The sequence below is a fragment of the Mustela putorius genome, unplaced genomic scaffold (genome assembly GCF_011764305.1).
Source record: "Mustela putorius furo isolate JIRA1106 unplaced genomic scaffold, ASM1176430v1.1 tig00003987_pilon_pilon_pilon, whole genome shotgun sequence".
NCBI lineage: Eukaryota > Metazoa > Chordata > Mammalia > Carnivora > Mustelidae > Mustela > Mustela putorius.
In genome coordinates this window covers 6,771,827-6,788,219 of record NW_025422126.1, presented here as the reverse complement: position 1 = coordinate 6,788,219, position 16,393 = coordinate 6,771,827, and the positions used below count along the sequence as shown (strand labels likewise).

The following is a 16,393-nucleotide window of genomic DNA, read 5'->3' as shown; positions in this document are numbered from 1 at the left end:
GGCTCAGGCTTTAGTTGCCTCTTCCCTGAACCACTATAATTGTCTTCTAATTGAACCCCCCCCCCCATATTTATAGAGAATCACCCAAATGACTTGTGGTTCAGTAGTTTCATTTTGATGCTATACATTTTATTTTTGGAATAAGCCAGACTAAAGGTATTGTAATATTTCAGTCACAGTGGAAGCACTTTTACTATACTGGGCTCCGGTATGAAGTTATTAACTATTTGGAGGAATGGTAAAGACAAAATCCTAGGAAACTTCCTCTGACTGGTATATTATTCCAGGTACATACTGTATTCTCTTTATGAGGAATCTTGGGGGGAGGCGATTCTGAAATCTGTACTTTTCCTGTCCAACCAATTTGTTTATATTTTATGGGCACTGAATCATGTAACTAATATTTCCACTTTGCTAGGGTCACTAAGAAACTCACAGATTTGCTGTCTGCTTTTAACAAGTATATAAATAACTAATATTTATTGAATACAAGTTTTGAACCAAGCACTGTCCCAAATGCTTTACGTGTTTTAAGCTATTTAACTCCCATCTCAGGCCAATGAAATATGATCATTATGGGCCCCATTTTAAGATGAGGAAATTGAGGCCCAGAAAGGCTATATAGTTGGCCTAGGATATACAGGTAGTAAGATGGTGAGCCAGAATTCATACCCAGGCAGTTTGGTTCCAGAGTCTATACTCTTAACCACAATATGACATTACCTTTTTAAATCTTATGATATGCCTGCCTTTGTGCTAATCATAGCCTCTGGCTCCATTAATTTCCTATGCATATACTGTGGTTTCTGGCTAAGAAGATGTAGTATTAGGGACTATACTTATCTCCCTATACAAAGCAGCTACAAATCTGGACAAAACATATAAAACAGTGATTTTTAAGATACTGGATATCAAGCAAGTAAAAACAGTGATCCCTGGAAAACAGAACGCAAACGAGGTGAACCTTATGATTGTCCCCGCTTACCTTCTAGAGAGGGTTTCTAGGCCATAAGACTGAGAGAGTAAACCCAGGTGGAACCCAGCAGTTTTCCTGAATTGAAGAGATGGAGCTATGAGTCTGGGGAGGTCAAGGTAGAAGAGTTCACAAGGAAGACTGCCAAAGAGAAGAAATATGCACCAAAAGAAAGCTCTGGCTATCTACTAAGGTTCCCCCTGAAGTCTTCAACATGCATGTGAGGAAAATGCCTGAGACCAGAAAGAACCATCCAAAGGAAATAGAAGGAACAATTCACAAAGAACCCACAGGTCCAGTTCCTGTTCCCAGCATTCAGAGTGGCAGGCATATTTCACATGGCATCAGATGGGCTTTGCCACAATAGTGGGGCAAAATTAGCCCTAGACTAATGTTGCCCCGATCCCATCTCACAACGTTTAAAAGTAATAGCCAAAAGCTACTTCCGAAAATTCAAAATCCCTCAACTGAAACTGACCAAGACAGCTATAATGGATAGATTAAAAACATTAAAACAGTCACAACTGTACTCTATGTGATCAAGAAGCTAGAGAAAACACTCAGCTTGTTAGAGACACAGAAGATGACGAAGAGGTCCAAGTCACAGTAGCCACAAACATGCTCAGAGCCCATCTCTTTGTTTCTGAAGACCGTTCTCCAATAAAAGGAACCAGAGTTCTTTAGAGAAATGTTTGATTGAAGATCTAGAAGAGGGAAAAATACAAGATGATTTCTGGAGCACACTGAAGTACTAGAAAGTAAGGAAGTGTTCAAAAACAAAAGAATGGGAACATGTCAAAGAGATACAGAAGCCAACCCGAAAAGGCATCCAATGGCCCAAACTGAAACAATCTGAGTAATAAAATAAATAACATAGCATTGAATTATAATCCAAAATATCAAATAAATATACATGAACCCAAAATGATAAAATACTGACCGAATCAATAAAGTGGGAAGAAAGATAATTATTCTATACAGAATTCCAAATAACAGATGCAGATATTCTCCCTTTGCAGAAGGTGGAATATAATCATTCCCCTTCCTTTGGGTGTGGGCTGAACTGGGTGACTTGCTTCCAAAGAACAGAAAGGAAAGGAAAAAATAGTGTCTTTACAGTAGGAAAATCTATCAAAACTACCTTAATCAAGTGATTAAAGTGAAGATCACCAATGATGTCATGTGGCTATCATGTGCTCTCTAATTTGATGTAATAAAAAGAACACTTTAGCTGCTTTCTTTCTCAAAACCTATAACCCCAGCTAATCACAAGAAAAACATCAGACAAACCCAAATTAAAGGATATGCTATAACATACATGACCAGTGCTCTTTAAAACATTCAATGTCATGAAATGTTATTGAAAAACATGATAATGTCATGAAAAACAAGATAAGGCCAAGAAACTGTCATGGGTTTGAAAAGACTAACAATATATAATAAGTAAAGGAGATCTGAAATCTTATTGATTACTGGGATAGAAAAAAATCATTATTGGAAAAGCTGATGAAATCTGTATAAAGTGTGGGGTTTCATTAATAGTCATGCACAAACGTTGGTATCTTAGTTTTGGGGTAAGTGCACCACAGTAACATAACAACATTGGGAGAAACTAAAACTGGATGAGGGGCAATTTGGAAATGCCCTGTACCATCTTTGCAAATTTTCTGTAAGTCTAAAATTATTCCAAAATAAAAAATATATTTTTAAAAAAACAGGTCAAGGGGCGCCTGGGTGGCTCAGTCATTAAGCGTCTGCCTTCGGCTCAGGTCGTGATCCCAGGGTCCTGGGATCGAGCCCACATCAGGCTCTCTGCTCAGTGGGGAGCCTGCTTCCTCCTCTCTCTCTGCCTGCCTCTCTGCCTACTTGTGATCTCTGTCAAATAAATAAATAAAATCTTAAAAAAAAAAAAGACAGGTCAAATTTCTTGAGATAGAAATCACTGTATTTGAGATGAGGAATCCACAAAATGAGATTAAAATTAGAGTAGACAAGTATCAGTGGGTTATCGGACAATTCAAGTGGCCTAGTATACATGTAATTGGTGCCCCTAAAGAAAGGAGGGGCAGAGAAAATATTTGAAGAAATAACATCCATAAATTTCCCAAATTTGGTGAAAAGTTCTGGCCCACAAATCTAAGAAGCTCCATGAGCCCCAAGCACAAGAAACACAAGAAGTACTGTACTAGAGTTTATATAATCAAATCACTAAACTCAGTAATACAAAAGAAGCCTTAATACAGAATACAGTAATACAGAAGAGCAGCAAAAGAAGAAACAGTACATATAGAGGAACAAAGATAAGAATTACAGCAGAAATAATGCAAACCAGAAGACACTGGAGCAAAGTCTTCAAGGCACAGAAAAAAACTGTCAACTTACAATGTGAAAATATCTTTCAATAACAGATGTGATGATGGGAAAAGAAGAATCTTTTCAATAAACTGTTGCAGGAGTAACTGGAGATTAACATGCAAAAGAATGAAGTTGGACACTTACTTTATGCCTTATACAAAAACAAACTCAAAATGGATCAAAGACCTAAATATAATAGCTGAAACTATAAAATCCTTGGGAGAAAACATAGGGACAGATCTTCATGACTTGGGATTCGGCAATGGTTTCTTAGCACAAAGCAATCAAATATATATATATATATATATATAAATAAATAAACTGGACTTCCTCAAAATTAAAACTCTTTTGTACCAAAATTAAAACTCTTTTGTACCAAAACTCTTCCTCAAAATTAAAACTCTTTTGTACCAAAATTAAAACTCTTTTGTACCAAAACTCTTCCTCAAAATTAAAACTCTTTTGTACCAAAGAACACTATTAAGAAAGGGAAAAGACAATCCACAGAATGGCAGAAGATATTTGCAAATCATATACAGATAAAGGTCTAGTATCCAGAATATATAAATAACTCTTTCAACTCAACAACAAAAAGACAACCCAAATAAAAAGTGGGCAAAGAGCTTGTGTAATAGACATTTCTCCAAAGATATACACATGACCAGAGAGCTCACCAAAACATGCTTGACATCATTAGTTATTAGGGAAATGCAAATCAAAACCATAATGAGATTCTACTTCACATTCACTAGGATGGATGGAGATATCTATATCTATCTATATGGAAAATAATAATTGTCATATATATGTCATATATACAAAATTGATGAAAATGTGGGGAAATTGGAACCATCAGTTCATACACTGCTGCTGAGAATGTAAAATGGGTGATTGCTGCAGAAAACAGTCTGGTGGTTCCTTAATAAGTTAAACATAAGCTTACCATATAACCAAGCATTTCCATTCTCAGGTATGTACCCAGGAGAATTAAAAATAGGTGTTCAAACAAAAGTCTGTACATACATACATTCATAGCAGTACTATTCATAATAGTCAAAAGGTAGAAAAGCAGATGTGTATCAGTGGATGAATGGATAAAGAAAATGTGGTCTATCAATGCAACAGAATATTATTCAGCCTTAAAAAGTTACATAGGAAGTACTGATACATGCTACCACATAGATGAGTCTTGAAAACATGTTAAATGAAAGAAGCCAGACACAAAAGGCCACATATAGCATGATTACATTTATATAAAAATTTCAGACTAAGCAAATCGATAGAGACAGGAAGTAGATTAGTGGTTGGTTGCCAGGGCCTTGGGGTAGGGAGTGATGGGGAGTGTCTGCTTAATGGATACAAGATTTCCTTTTGGAGTAGTAAAAATGTTCTGGAAATAGACAGTGGTAGTGATTGTACAACACTGTGAACATACTAAATGTCATGGAAATGTGCACTTTAAAATGGTTAAAATGATGAATTTTGTTATGTGAACTTTGCCACAATAAAGAAAGCAATTACCATAAAAGTCTATTCTTTTATTCATCCATCAAACATTTATCCAGACAAGCTCTATTTTGGCTGCAGGGAATACAGAGAACAATCACATATGGTCTTGTCTTTTGAGGAGTTCATGGGCTGGTAAGGGAGGAAAAACACTCTGCAAACAATTAAGTTCAATTAAGTGTTAATGTTTCTTTGACATTAAGAGTGTATATGTACATTCAGGATGGCTGCTTTGCCATTGCAGAGAACAGCAATGGTAAGGTTAAGGCTCGAGTGCTGAGTAGGGGTTTGCTGGGTGGATGGCAGCAGCAAGGAATTCCAGGCAGAGGGTGTGACCTGTGGAAGTTCAAAAAGCTGGGGTCCAAAAGACACCAGTTTTCAGTGTTTACAGCACATGTGCAGCAGTGTGAAGGATGGGCTTCAGGACAGTGAGGTGATAGGTGGGTAACCACCTCAATCTGGTCTCAGCAGGTGATAACTAAGAAATGTTAGGATAATGACATGGACCCCACTGGACATGAGGGCCCAAGAAAGTGTGATGCCACAATTAGGCCACTTGGTGGGTGGTGAACACTGCATGTCCCTAAGGTGGGTCTACAGGACATTCTGTTCTCAGGGCACATCCAACCAGAATTTACTCCCCTCCTCCCCATCTTGTGTGTTCTCATTTGAAACCTACTTCCCTTTTCCTTGGGCTTCCTCTGTTTTCCTGTTTAAAATATGTGTTACTATGGAAATGTCATGGCACTGTATAGTGGCATTTACAAGTGAAGTGTAAAGAATTTTCAGAACATCTAGAAATATAAGTCTATGGTTTAGGAATATAAACCCTAATGATGTGATAGCATTCACGCCTATAGACACTGTCATAAATATAAACACACCCGAAAATTTGAGACAGCATAGAGGAGATAGTTAAGAACTTTATTAGGATTTATGTGCCCAGATTTTAAAAATATATATGATGTTTAAAAACATAAAACCTAACACACTACTTGGGAAGGACATCTGGAAAAAATAAATGACAGAATGCCAGCATTTACTTATGAATACGCACCTCTGGAACAACCAGAGGGCCTGGACACACCAATGAAACTTGGAAAAAACTTTGTCCTACTTCGATGCTTTAAATACATTCCCTAGGGGCACCTGGGTGGCTCAGCGGGTTAAACCTCTGCCTTCAGCTCAAGTCATGATCTCAGGTCCTGGGATTGAGCCTCGAATGGGGTTCTCTGCTCAGCGGGAAGCTTGCTTCCCCCACCCCCACCCGCCTGTCTCTCTGCCCGCTTGTGATTCTGTCAAATAAATAAAATCTTTAAAAAAAAAAAATTCCCAAAAAATTGTCCGTAAATCAACTGTTAGGAAGTCATATTTATCAAATGGAATGTTGACTGCTATTTCAAAGATATCTTAACAATGTATATGTTAGTAAAGGCAATTATTACCAGTGGAGTAATGGAAAAAAATTCACTGGGTTGAGTGAAATTCAAGGTCCTTCATTATTATCCTGGCTCAGCCACCAGCTAGATGTGTGATTCAAGAAAAGTCACTCAACCTCCCTGTGCCAATTTCCTCATCTAAGCAGAGCTGTAATTCTGAATTTTCACTTATTAGGTTCTTAAAGCAAGGTTCAGGGGGACTGGCCCACAGCCCAACATCCAGTTTCTTCTGAGAGGTACAACTTCACACTGAATCCTGGGGATGGTATAGCCAGCAGGCCAGTTAACCATTGTTTTGTGTTTTTCCTCTTTAAACTCAACTTTCTTGTTCCCACAATCATCCTATGTGTGATCTTTCTAACTTTCTGTCCTGGATTCTTTATAAAAGCTTGTTCTTTACAGCTGTCCTCTGGGAGAGATGGGCAATCTAAGGTGGGAGCCCATTTTCAGTGGTCCTTCGACCTCTAACCCTTTCCCCATGCCACAAGGCTGGGCACAGCCCAAGGGCAAGGGCCCAACCCTCTTTGCCTCAGGCAGGCCCAGACCTGAAGGAATTCACCAAATGAATGCTATGTTCCTGGAGGAAGATGAGGCAAAGAAATGGGTCTGGTGAAATACCTGAACTCTAGGGGTAAACTTTTGGCTGCTATTATCCAACATTCCTGAACCTTCCAAAATTTCCACAATGGGGCAGGAATATAAACATACCACAAGCATTAAACCCTCCTTTTCCTGGCTTTCCGTCAATGTCCTGGCCTCCCACAAATAATGCAAACTTTGCCCAATTCACCAGCATTGGAAACAGGACATGGGGAACACATCTTTAACAGAAACAGCCATGACAGCCTCTGCATCTGTTCTGTTTAAACAGCAATGACACCACGCCACTTGTCTTTGTGGACCTAACACCTGCCATCTAGTCCCAGGCCAAGACCCCTGCCAATTGGTTTCAGAAAAGGCCATCTATCAACAGTGTTTAGGCACCACCTTGATTAATCTGCTATACAGGAAGGTACAAAACATAACTTTAAGAATTATTTGTCTTAAGCAAAAACAGGTTTAAGCTTTATTAACTGGCAAGAGCTAGAAGGCAATGGGTCAGGCTTTGCTGATCATTGCCATTTTGTGGAGTAATTCAAGAGCAGTTAGGAAGACTAAAAAACCAAAGGAAATCGCTATCTACTGAGTCCTTTACCGTGTGCCAGGTCTTGTGCTGGGGGACACCTGCGTTAAAGTAAGCCTCATATCTAATAATCACTATATAACATGCTATATTCTTGCTCTTGCCTGTCTCCCCCACTTACAAGTATGCTCAGGAGGAGGAACGTTTTCTTGTCTCGTTTATTGTTGTATCTTCCGTGTTTAGAACAATGTCAGATACACGTAAGCAGTCGATAAATATGTGTTGAACCAACAAAATGAACAAATCTACGAGATGAGTGTTGTTATTTTCCTTTTACAGATGAGTAAATTGGAGTGCTCCGAGGGTGAAAAATGAAAGGCACATGGGTCGTTAAGGAGCCAGTACCCGTTCTTGCTCTTCTGTTCTTTCTACCAACCAAGAGACTTAAACTTTGATCTTGAAGAACTATCTCGGCTTGACAAATCTATACATGCCCCCAAAATATGTACATATACTCATTTGAAAGTCTGAAATTTTACCAAAGAGGTATATTTGGCATTTTAATAATAAACATTTTGCTAAAGCAACAATAAAGGACAGATTTTCCCAAGATAACAACCTTTTCACCTATGGATAGGCATTATTTACATCATTTCTCACTTTAAAATGCCAGGACATGTTTACTCTTCAGACACAAACAAAAGTACAGCAATTCCAGATTCCATTGAAATCACATTTGCAAACTTTAGATTTGTAAGTTACAATGGTAAGATGACTAATGATATGCTTCAGAATTCTCAGGGTGGGATGCCAAATATTCCCATGTACATCTGTGCTGGGTGAGCATCCCGGTATGGGAGGAGGTAGGCCTGGCCCATCAAAAGCCATTCCTAGTCTAACAAAATTATGTGGAAGGCTCGAGGATTCTTCAGAGAATCAGCTGTAATAAAATCCATCTTGAGAATACTCACTTTGTATGAAAGAATGCAAGAGAGTGAGGTTACTTTTGCTTGGGAGAGTATTTCCATATCCTTTCCCATTGTCAGAACACACTTGATCCATATATGCTCTTTTATTTATCTAGGATTATGTAACAGGAGTGCGCCACTCATGGTAACTTCTCATATCACTTCGGCCTTTTTTTTTTTTGGTAGGGATTCTGGTCACTTGCCTTCTCCTCTGTGGCAGGCCCTTTTCCCTTCTTACTACCGATAGAGTATCATACAACCTCCACGTCCACCCAGGCTGTTAACCGTTCGAGGACCAAATTAGTGGTTTGGCTTGTCTCCATTGCCACCTTTTGGTGCTACTGTTTTATTCTGATGGTAGAGGTGGTAAGTAATATTTTGTAGAAATTTTTAGAAAGAGAAGAAACAGAGAAATTAAGAAAACACATAACTGGGGCACCTGGGTGGCTCAGTGGGTTAAAGCCTCTGCTTTTGGCTCAGGTCATGATCCCAGGGTCCTGGGAATTGAGTCCCGCATTGGGCTCTCTGCTCAGCGGGGAGCCTGCTTCCTCCTCTCTCTCTGCCTGCCTCTCTGCCTACTTGTGATCTTTGTCTGTCAAATAAAAAAATAAAAAATCTTAAAAGAAAAAAAAAAGGAAAGAAAACACATAACCGAGCCACCAGGAGTTAGCACACCCATTCCAGTCATTAAAAAAAACCAACACATTTTCGGATTTATATATACTATTTTGTGTACCAGTCTTTTCACTTAACATTACAAGCATTTTGCCATGCTGTTTTAACTGTTCATAAACATTGATTATAATGACTGCATAATAGTCTATTGTACAGTCATACGGTAATTTATTTAACCAATTTTCTACTGCTGGACTTCTGGATTGTTAAGTATAAATTCTGCCCACATTTTAGACTATTTCTTTAGGACAGAGTCCCAGAAGCGGAATTAGAGGATCAGAAGATATAAACATTTTTAAAGCTCCTGATAGATACTGCCAAATTGCTTTTTAGAAAGCTGTTGCCAATTTACACTTCTAACATTGCCAGTGTGTTTCTCTACCAATCCAGATCTGTCTAAAGGATAATAAAATTTAAGTAGAACACACAGTCCTCAAGCTATTCATGCAGCTGGAGAGCCTTCATGACCGCAGCACAGAGGCCTATGGCAAAGGTCAGACCTATTGCTGGGTATGCAATTAACAATGAGTTCGTGTGAGCACATGGGGCATGGAAGAGGAGCTGTACCGAAGTGGGGAGTAAAGGAATTAGATGTCAGACTGTTGAATCTAAGGCCTGGGTCTCTTTCATCCATTGCTGCACCCAGCACACAGGACAGTGCCTGGCACATACAGTCACACAACAGAAATGTGTTGAATTAACACAGACTGTTCTTTCAGACGCATTTTTTCCCCCCCAGCGGCTATAGGAGTTAGTCACTCCTGGATTCAAGGGAAACTTGACTGGTTGGATTATAAATACCCTTGTCAACATCTGTGCGATCCTGAGATTCCACTTCAGTTTTAGAAAATCGGCTTAACTGAAGGTGACACCATAAGGCTCTCTTTAGGGGAAAAACAAGTAAACATATCTGAAAGGTACACCCTGGGCACCAGCACGCAGAGAAGTGTATGATTCAGTGAGTGTTGTTACCTCCACAGTAGTCACTTCCACAGGGGAGAATGTAAACTCATTCAAGTGCTGCCCATGACCGTGGTGATTTTGGACCCACCTTCAGTTCATTCGGTTACCACACTAGTCGCAACGCTGAACTATCTGCAGTATTGCCCAAACTGTTTGAGATATTATAAGGGCATAATATAAGTAGTAGTGTGCATAATACCATTTTTAGTCAATGTGGTTGAGATAAACTAGTTCATTCAGTTCTAGTTCACTCTGCTGGCACTGTAAAGATTCCCTTCAATATTCCATTATTTTTATATAATAAACTGTCAAACACTGCTGGATCAATATGGCATTAACAATGTTATTGATGGAAAAGGATCAATCTTCTGTCATTTTGTATATACACTTTATATACATTGGACCAGGTAGGCAAACTATGGTCCATGGGCCAAATCTGGCCCACCATCTGTTTTTCTCTTGTGTGTAAGCTAAGAAGTCTAAGAATGGCTTTTTACATTTTTAAAAACAGTCGAACAAAATCAAAATAGTATTTTGTAACATGTGAAAATTATATGAAACTCAAATTTCAGTATCCATAAGTAAAGGTTTCTTAGGACACAGCCACGCTTATCTGTTTCTGTATTAGCTAGGTCAACTTTTGCAACAATAAAATGCTGAGCAGTTATTAAACAGACTGTATGGCCTACAAATCCTAAGGCATTTCCCTTATGGAGAAAATTTGTTGACCCTTTCACTAGACCCAAGGGTCCTTAGAGGTACTTAAGTTTCCCAGTATAAATTTTTTATTTCTAGATATTAATACTGGGAGAAGGGTGATGAAACTGGGACAGTATTTGCAAGGATCTGATAAGGCAGAGACTAGAGAAGATAAATACATCCAGATTGCTTGCGGTACTGTGTAGAGGCCGGTAAAATCTGAGAGGTCTGATCCAACCAAGAAGCAGTTGGAGAATGCAGGGTTGCATATACAGTTCCAGTAGCAAAGGAACATCTTGCTGATTGAGCTACACAGGACCCTGGTGAGACCCAGTCCCCAGAAACCTAGTGAGCCTTGCTGACAAGGTGCTCTGCAAATAGCAGGCTGGGTAGCAGTGTATGAGATGCAGAGACAGACAGTTCCCCAACAGTAGCCTCCTCCTTTACTAGATGTCCTCAAGTCAGTTGGTACCCAAATTGATCCAGGCATCTCCATGGGCAAATCTGAACTCTAAGAAATGGATCTGAAAGGAAGGATCTGAAAAGCAGGTCCCAGGTACACATTCTTCCCAAACAATAACATTTCAGTGAGGATTCATAGCCAAGGGCAGAATTCAGAAGACTACAGAGCTTCCCATGTTTTTTTTTTTAAATTAAAGATTGGTGAATATTCTCTCTGTTTTTGCTCATTAACAGTGGGGCAAGTGGAAGTAAGGTAGGGAGTGGTGACAGGTGGAGGAAGAATTAGATAAAATCACTGATGGGATGATCTGCCCTGGAAGGTGTCTACTCTCCTGGACTTCCAGCTGTGGAATTTAACATTCTATATGGATTTTGAACCAGAATGGGATGAGGAGAGAGATCAGTCTGAAAGCCAAAGAGATTTCATTAACTGACCATGTGCTGAGCTTGAGAATTATAGTCAAGGTTTGCAGATGGCCAGCTCTCCTCCTGATGTTCTACAGAGAGCCAGGCTTCATCTTCTACAATTAGGGGAGCTTACCCTGAGAGAATGGGATTTGGATGTTGTATTTCTGAAAAACATTCATGACTCCTGAATACCTGAGATAACCAAACTGCCTCCTTAAGAAACGTGTAACACTGATTGCCTCTGGGGAGTGGAACCACTGGTGGCTAAGGGTGGGAGAGAGCTACTTCCTCTTCCTGGTCTGTCTCTTAGATAAAAACAAAAACAAGAACACATCCCTTCATGTTGCCCCACCCTGCTTCTTGAAGATAGGAAAGAAACTTAGGGACAGGCAATTTCCCTACTCAAGACTATAGGGCTGAAGTGGGGAGCTGGAAAAGGACAAAAAATTAGAGTTGTAAGTTGAACGGAAAATCTTGACCAAGAGGGAGGGAGGTGTGATCCTGAACCAGAAAACAAAGCACCAGTATAACAGAGGAGAAGGAGCAAAGTGATAGAGAATAAACAGAAGTGTGTTAAGAAAAGCCAAGGACAAGAGCCTGGGGGATGATGATAAGTAGATTCTTGAGACTCAGGAAACCTGTGGGGCAGGTGGAAGTCTAAGATGTAGTTCAGGGTAAATTCTGTGTCAGTGATAAAACAGATTTGGTTGGGGGCGCCTGGGTGGCTCAGTGGGTTAAGCCTCTGCCTTCGGCTCAGGTCATGATCCCAGAGTCCTGAGATGGAGCCCTGCATCAGGCTCTCTGTTCAGCAGGGAGCCTGCTTCCCTTTCTCTCTCTGCCTACTTGTGATGTGTGCCAAATAAATAAATAAAATCTTTAAAAAAACAGATTTGGTAGGTGGGTGGGCACATGAGAGGTACTGTAATACAAGAATTCTCTGGGGATAATCATAGGAGCTTATGCTTTGGCCTGGGGCTTAGTGTTTCTGGGCAGCCATGTATGGATAGTTTGCTGTGTGATGAGTGTTCTGGCAGAAATTTTACTTCCCCAAATCTGAGCCATCTTAGGGGCTATTATAATTTTTTTTTTAAGATTTTATTTATTTTTTGGAGACAGTGAAAGCGAGAGAGTGAGTCTGAGCTGGGGCGAGAGGCAGAAGGAGAGGGACAAGCGGACTCTCCACTGAGCACGGAGCCAGATGTGGGGCTTGATCCCAGAATCCTGAAATCACAACCTGAGGGGAAAGCAGAGACTTAACCAACTGAGCCACCCAGGCACCCCGGGTCTATTATCATTTCATTGAATATTTCCTGGGAAGCCTTGCAAACGGGTAATTGGTTTAGGGAGAGCCATAGTTCGACCTGACTAGTACACAGCACATGATCTAAAGTAAACAATTAAGTCCTTTTCATTCTAGATACTAGTAACATTTTGAACTCACATTCTTGATTACCTGCTTCTGGTTGCTGTGTCCAAACCCTGTCTGGGCCAGCAATGCTTCTCGTACCCTATGCTCCAGCATGGTCTTGGTCCAGCATTTTTTGGAAGGCTCACTCCAGCCCTGTTCACAGAACAGGAATAAGTCCAGAAATAAGTTCTCTCAGGTTGGAGATAAGGCCTTGAAATACTGTTGTAGGATCCTGGCCCTGGCCAAGGAGCATACAATTTTCCAACAATTACCACTGAGCCTACCAAGGATTAATGTGAGGTTCAGCCACCAAGTTGCAATAGCCAGCTATGGGGGCTTTGTTCCAGAAGTGCAGGGTCCCTGGTTGCAAGTGCTTGTGGGGAACCAGGGCCTCACCTGATGTGGAAGATGTAATGGTCCTGAAATGGAATGCCTACAAATGGCTAAGCATGTAGAAATCTATAAGCTGTTGTTTGGTTTAAGAGTTCTTTTGCACAAGACTTTTTATTTGTGGGATAAGGTCTAGGTTTCAGAGCACTTCAAAACTGACAGGTATTAGTAGGAAATGTCATTTTTTGGAGAAGATAGAGACGGTGAAAGAACAGAACTAACTATAACTATGTTGAATAAATAAGCGTTGGGCTTCTATCAAGCAATATGTTTTAGTAACTTACTAGTTAAATGATAGGGACTGTTACCCATAAAAATCCTTCGGTAAAACAAAGACATTGGCTAATCCTGTGAAATGCTCTAACCATCCTTTCACTGCACTTTGTCAGATATTTCTGAGATGTATCCAGTCTATTGGAAGCCACTTGGGAAAAGTTCCATTCCATAAATCCTTGCGGAGAGGCAGAAAGAGATAAAAAAAAAAAAAAAATTAAACTTGCAGAACTTTTTTGGGGGGGGCGGGCGTGGTTGATGGGAAAACTAGATAATCAAGTAAGTGAGTTATTATAAACCTATCCACAGATGCAGGGGAAGCAATTTATAAACTTATGGCATAGTTAGGGCGGAGGAGAGGAAGCAAATTATCCGAAATTGTTCATCTTGTACAATAAACACCATTACCTTCCTCCAGACTTTGCTATTTCAGCCAACAGTGCCATCACTTTCATACCAATGCCAGTTCGAAGAGTCAGGCAATTCCACCTGCTTTGGGAAGCTTTCCCTAATTTCCTAGCCTCCTGTCTCACCCTTCTTTATGGATCCAGTCAGGAATCATCTCATCTGGATGTCTACCCAGCCAGCCCTTGATGATTTTGTTTTATACCTTCACAGTGTCAATGCCCAGCAGCGTTCTAAAAACTGCATGTGCTCAAAAGCCACCTGATAGTGGTAGGCATTAGTTACTAAAAACAGGCCGCTGTGTGGAAATCAGCACATAGGCAGCAGACTCCCTTAAGTCAAGGTCTAGAGTATCACCTTGTCTTCTCCTCACACACTGTGGCCTGGGACTAAGTCCACTGGCTTCTATTTTCTGGGACCAAATCCTCCCCTTCCAGCAGAGGGGATACACAAATGAGTGTGGGGGGATCCAGGGCACAGGACTCATGAAACGAATCCAGCTTTTCTGTAAGAGACAGGTGTGTGAGAAAGTGAGTATAGGTGGCCAACCCCTGAGTACTGAGTGGTTGCCACTGAGTTATTTGGGCTGGATATGCCCTTAGCCACGCTCACTAAGTCAGCATGCCACTACCTTCTGTACCATACCTCAGGTCCTGCCTGTGAAGCAGGCTGGGACTGTAGACTTCTTTTGAGGTCCTCCCATAATATGCCTTCATGGGCAGAGAAGGACTCCAGGAGGTCCTGTTCCCACCTTTCAGGTATGATCCCCTAAGGCAGAATGTTGAGAACACAGGAACACAACAGCCACAACAAGCTAAGGCCTGGGCAGTGAGGAGATCCAAATTTTAACAAGCAAAAGACATCAAGAAACAAGCAAGTACCAGAGATCAACAGGCAAAGTTCCTCAAAACCAGAAGACGGCCCAGTAGTCCAACAAGGGTAACTAAGAAGGTGGTAACACGTGGGAAAGAGTGATAAAGACTGAAAATGGATGAGCAGCAAATGAAGGTGCCTAACTGTGAGGCAGCTTTCTAGCTCAGGCTCAGCTACCTCACATTCCTTTTACCATGGGGTGACCAGTCCTGAGCTGCCCTGGTGGGAAGGCTTGTTGATGATGAAGCCTGCAGAAGCTGGTTGGCAGGGTAGTGGTTTGGGGGATGGGATACAGGCAGAGGTATCTTCCCACCAGCTTCACACTCGAGATGAGTCCGTGTTTCAGAACTTATCTTTTTCCTTACACACAAGCTATTTTTATTTTTCCTCATTTCCTTTGAAAGATCAGACTGAAAGTCAAATCTCTGAGGTTTGGGTTCATCCTTCAAAATACCTGATACAACTTTTGCAGATATTTTCCTCATATTTAAGTTCTCTTTCAAAATGAGTCTAACGGTTTCTTTATCTAAATTTAACTCTTCCGCCATCATCCTCACGGTCAACCGCCTGTTTGAACAAACCAAGTCCTTGACCTTCTGGATATTTTCATCCGTCCGGTGGGTGACTGGACGACCACTTCGGGCGTCATCTCGGACATCTTCCCGCCCTTCTTTAAACCTTTTGTGCCAGTCGAAAACTCGGGCCCTTGACATGACTTCATCTCCATAAGCTTCTTTTAAAAGGTGGTGGGTCTCACTTGCGGACTTGTTCAATTTCACGCAGAATTTTATACTAATCCTTTGTTCTAGATAGCGGTCACTCATTCTGGCACTTAAACAGCACACGAAAGTGAAAAGACCGCAGCTGTAAGGGGAAGAGAGCGGAACCAATCTTTATAGGGCTCCAAGTGGAATCATGTCGCTCGTAACGATCCTCCAGAAGCCTCACCAGGGAAAAGTAACTGCTTCTCTTGAGTTTTCGTCCCTCAGCTTCCGGTTGAGGCGGGGAAACCCATCCTGAAAAGCTAATAGGGCTTAAGATTAGCTGCAAAACTGGGGAAAATGAAATCTCCTACAACGTCTCCGTTCAACTTGTGCACGCAGGTCTGCGGAAAGTGGGCAAATCAGTCAACAAGGTCTTTCGATTCCGCGGCCCTTCAGCGTCTATGGCGATTTCTGCAATAGAGACCTAAGTGGTGGCAACGTAAGCAAGCAAGGAGAGATATAACGTGCAAGCTCGCCGCCCCAGGTCTGCGGAAACCCCCGCACGCCAAACCTACCGACGGTGCCGGGGGCTCGCCAGCTCTAGAGTCCCGAGAGACATGCCCGCATGCGCAAAGCCATCGCCTGGCGGGGTAGGTTGTGCGCACGCGCACTGCGGCAGCCCGCGCCAGGCCTCGCCTGCACCTCGCCACACCCGGGCCGGCGCGCTTCTTTGCGCGTGCCCGCTGGCGGAGAAGTCGGCGGAAAGGAG

General features: G+C 41.3%; 1 protein-coding gene across 3 annotated transcripts in view; it reads right to left on the bottom strand.

Moving 5' to 3' along the window:
* GVQW3 (GVQW motif containing 3) overlaps window positions 1-16,315 on the bottom strand; it is a 29,394-nt gene extending 13,079 nt beyond the window's left edge. Inside the window, exons 1-2 of one of the 3 annotated variants that reach the window (XM_013064388.2) lie at window positions 16,200-16,315; window positions 14,872-16,095 (exon numbers count right to left, since the gene is read on the bottom strand). In XM_013064388.2, coding sequence (XP_012919842.1) covers window positions 15,094-15,744 — 651 coding nt within the window. In that variant the 5' untranslated portion in view covers window positions 15,745-16,095; window positions 16,200-16,315 and the 3' untranslated portion in view covers window positions 14,872-15,093. Of the gene's footprint in view, window positions 1-14,871 lie in introns of those variants that run through there. The other 2 variants (XM_013064389.2, XM_045071326.1) reach the window with 2 other exon arrangements.
* Between the last annotated feature and the right edge of the window lie 78 nt (window positions 16,316-16,393).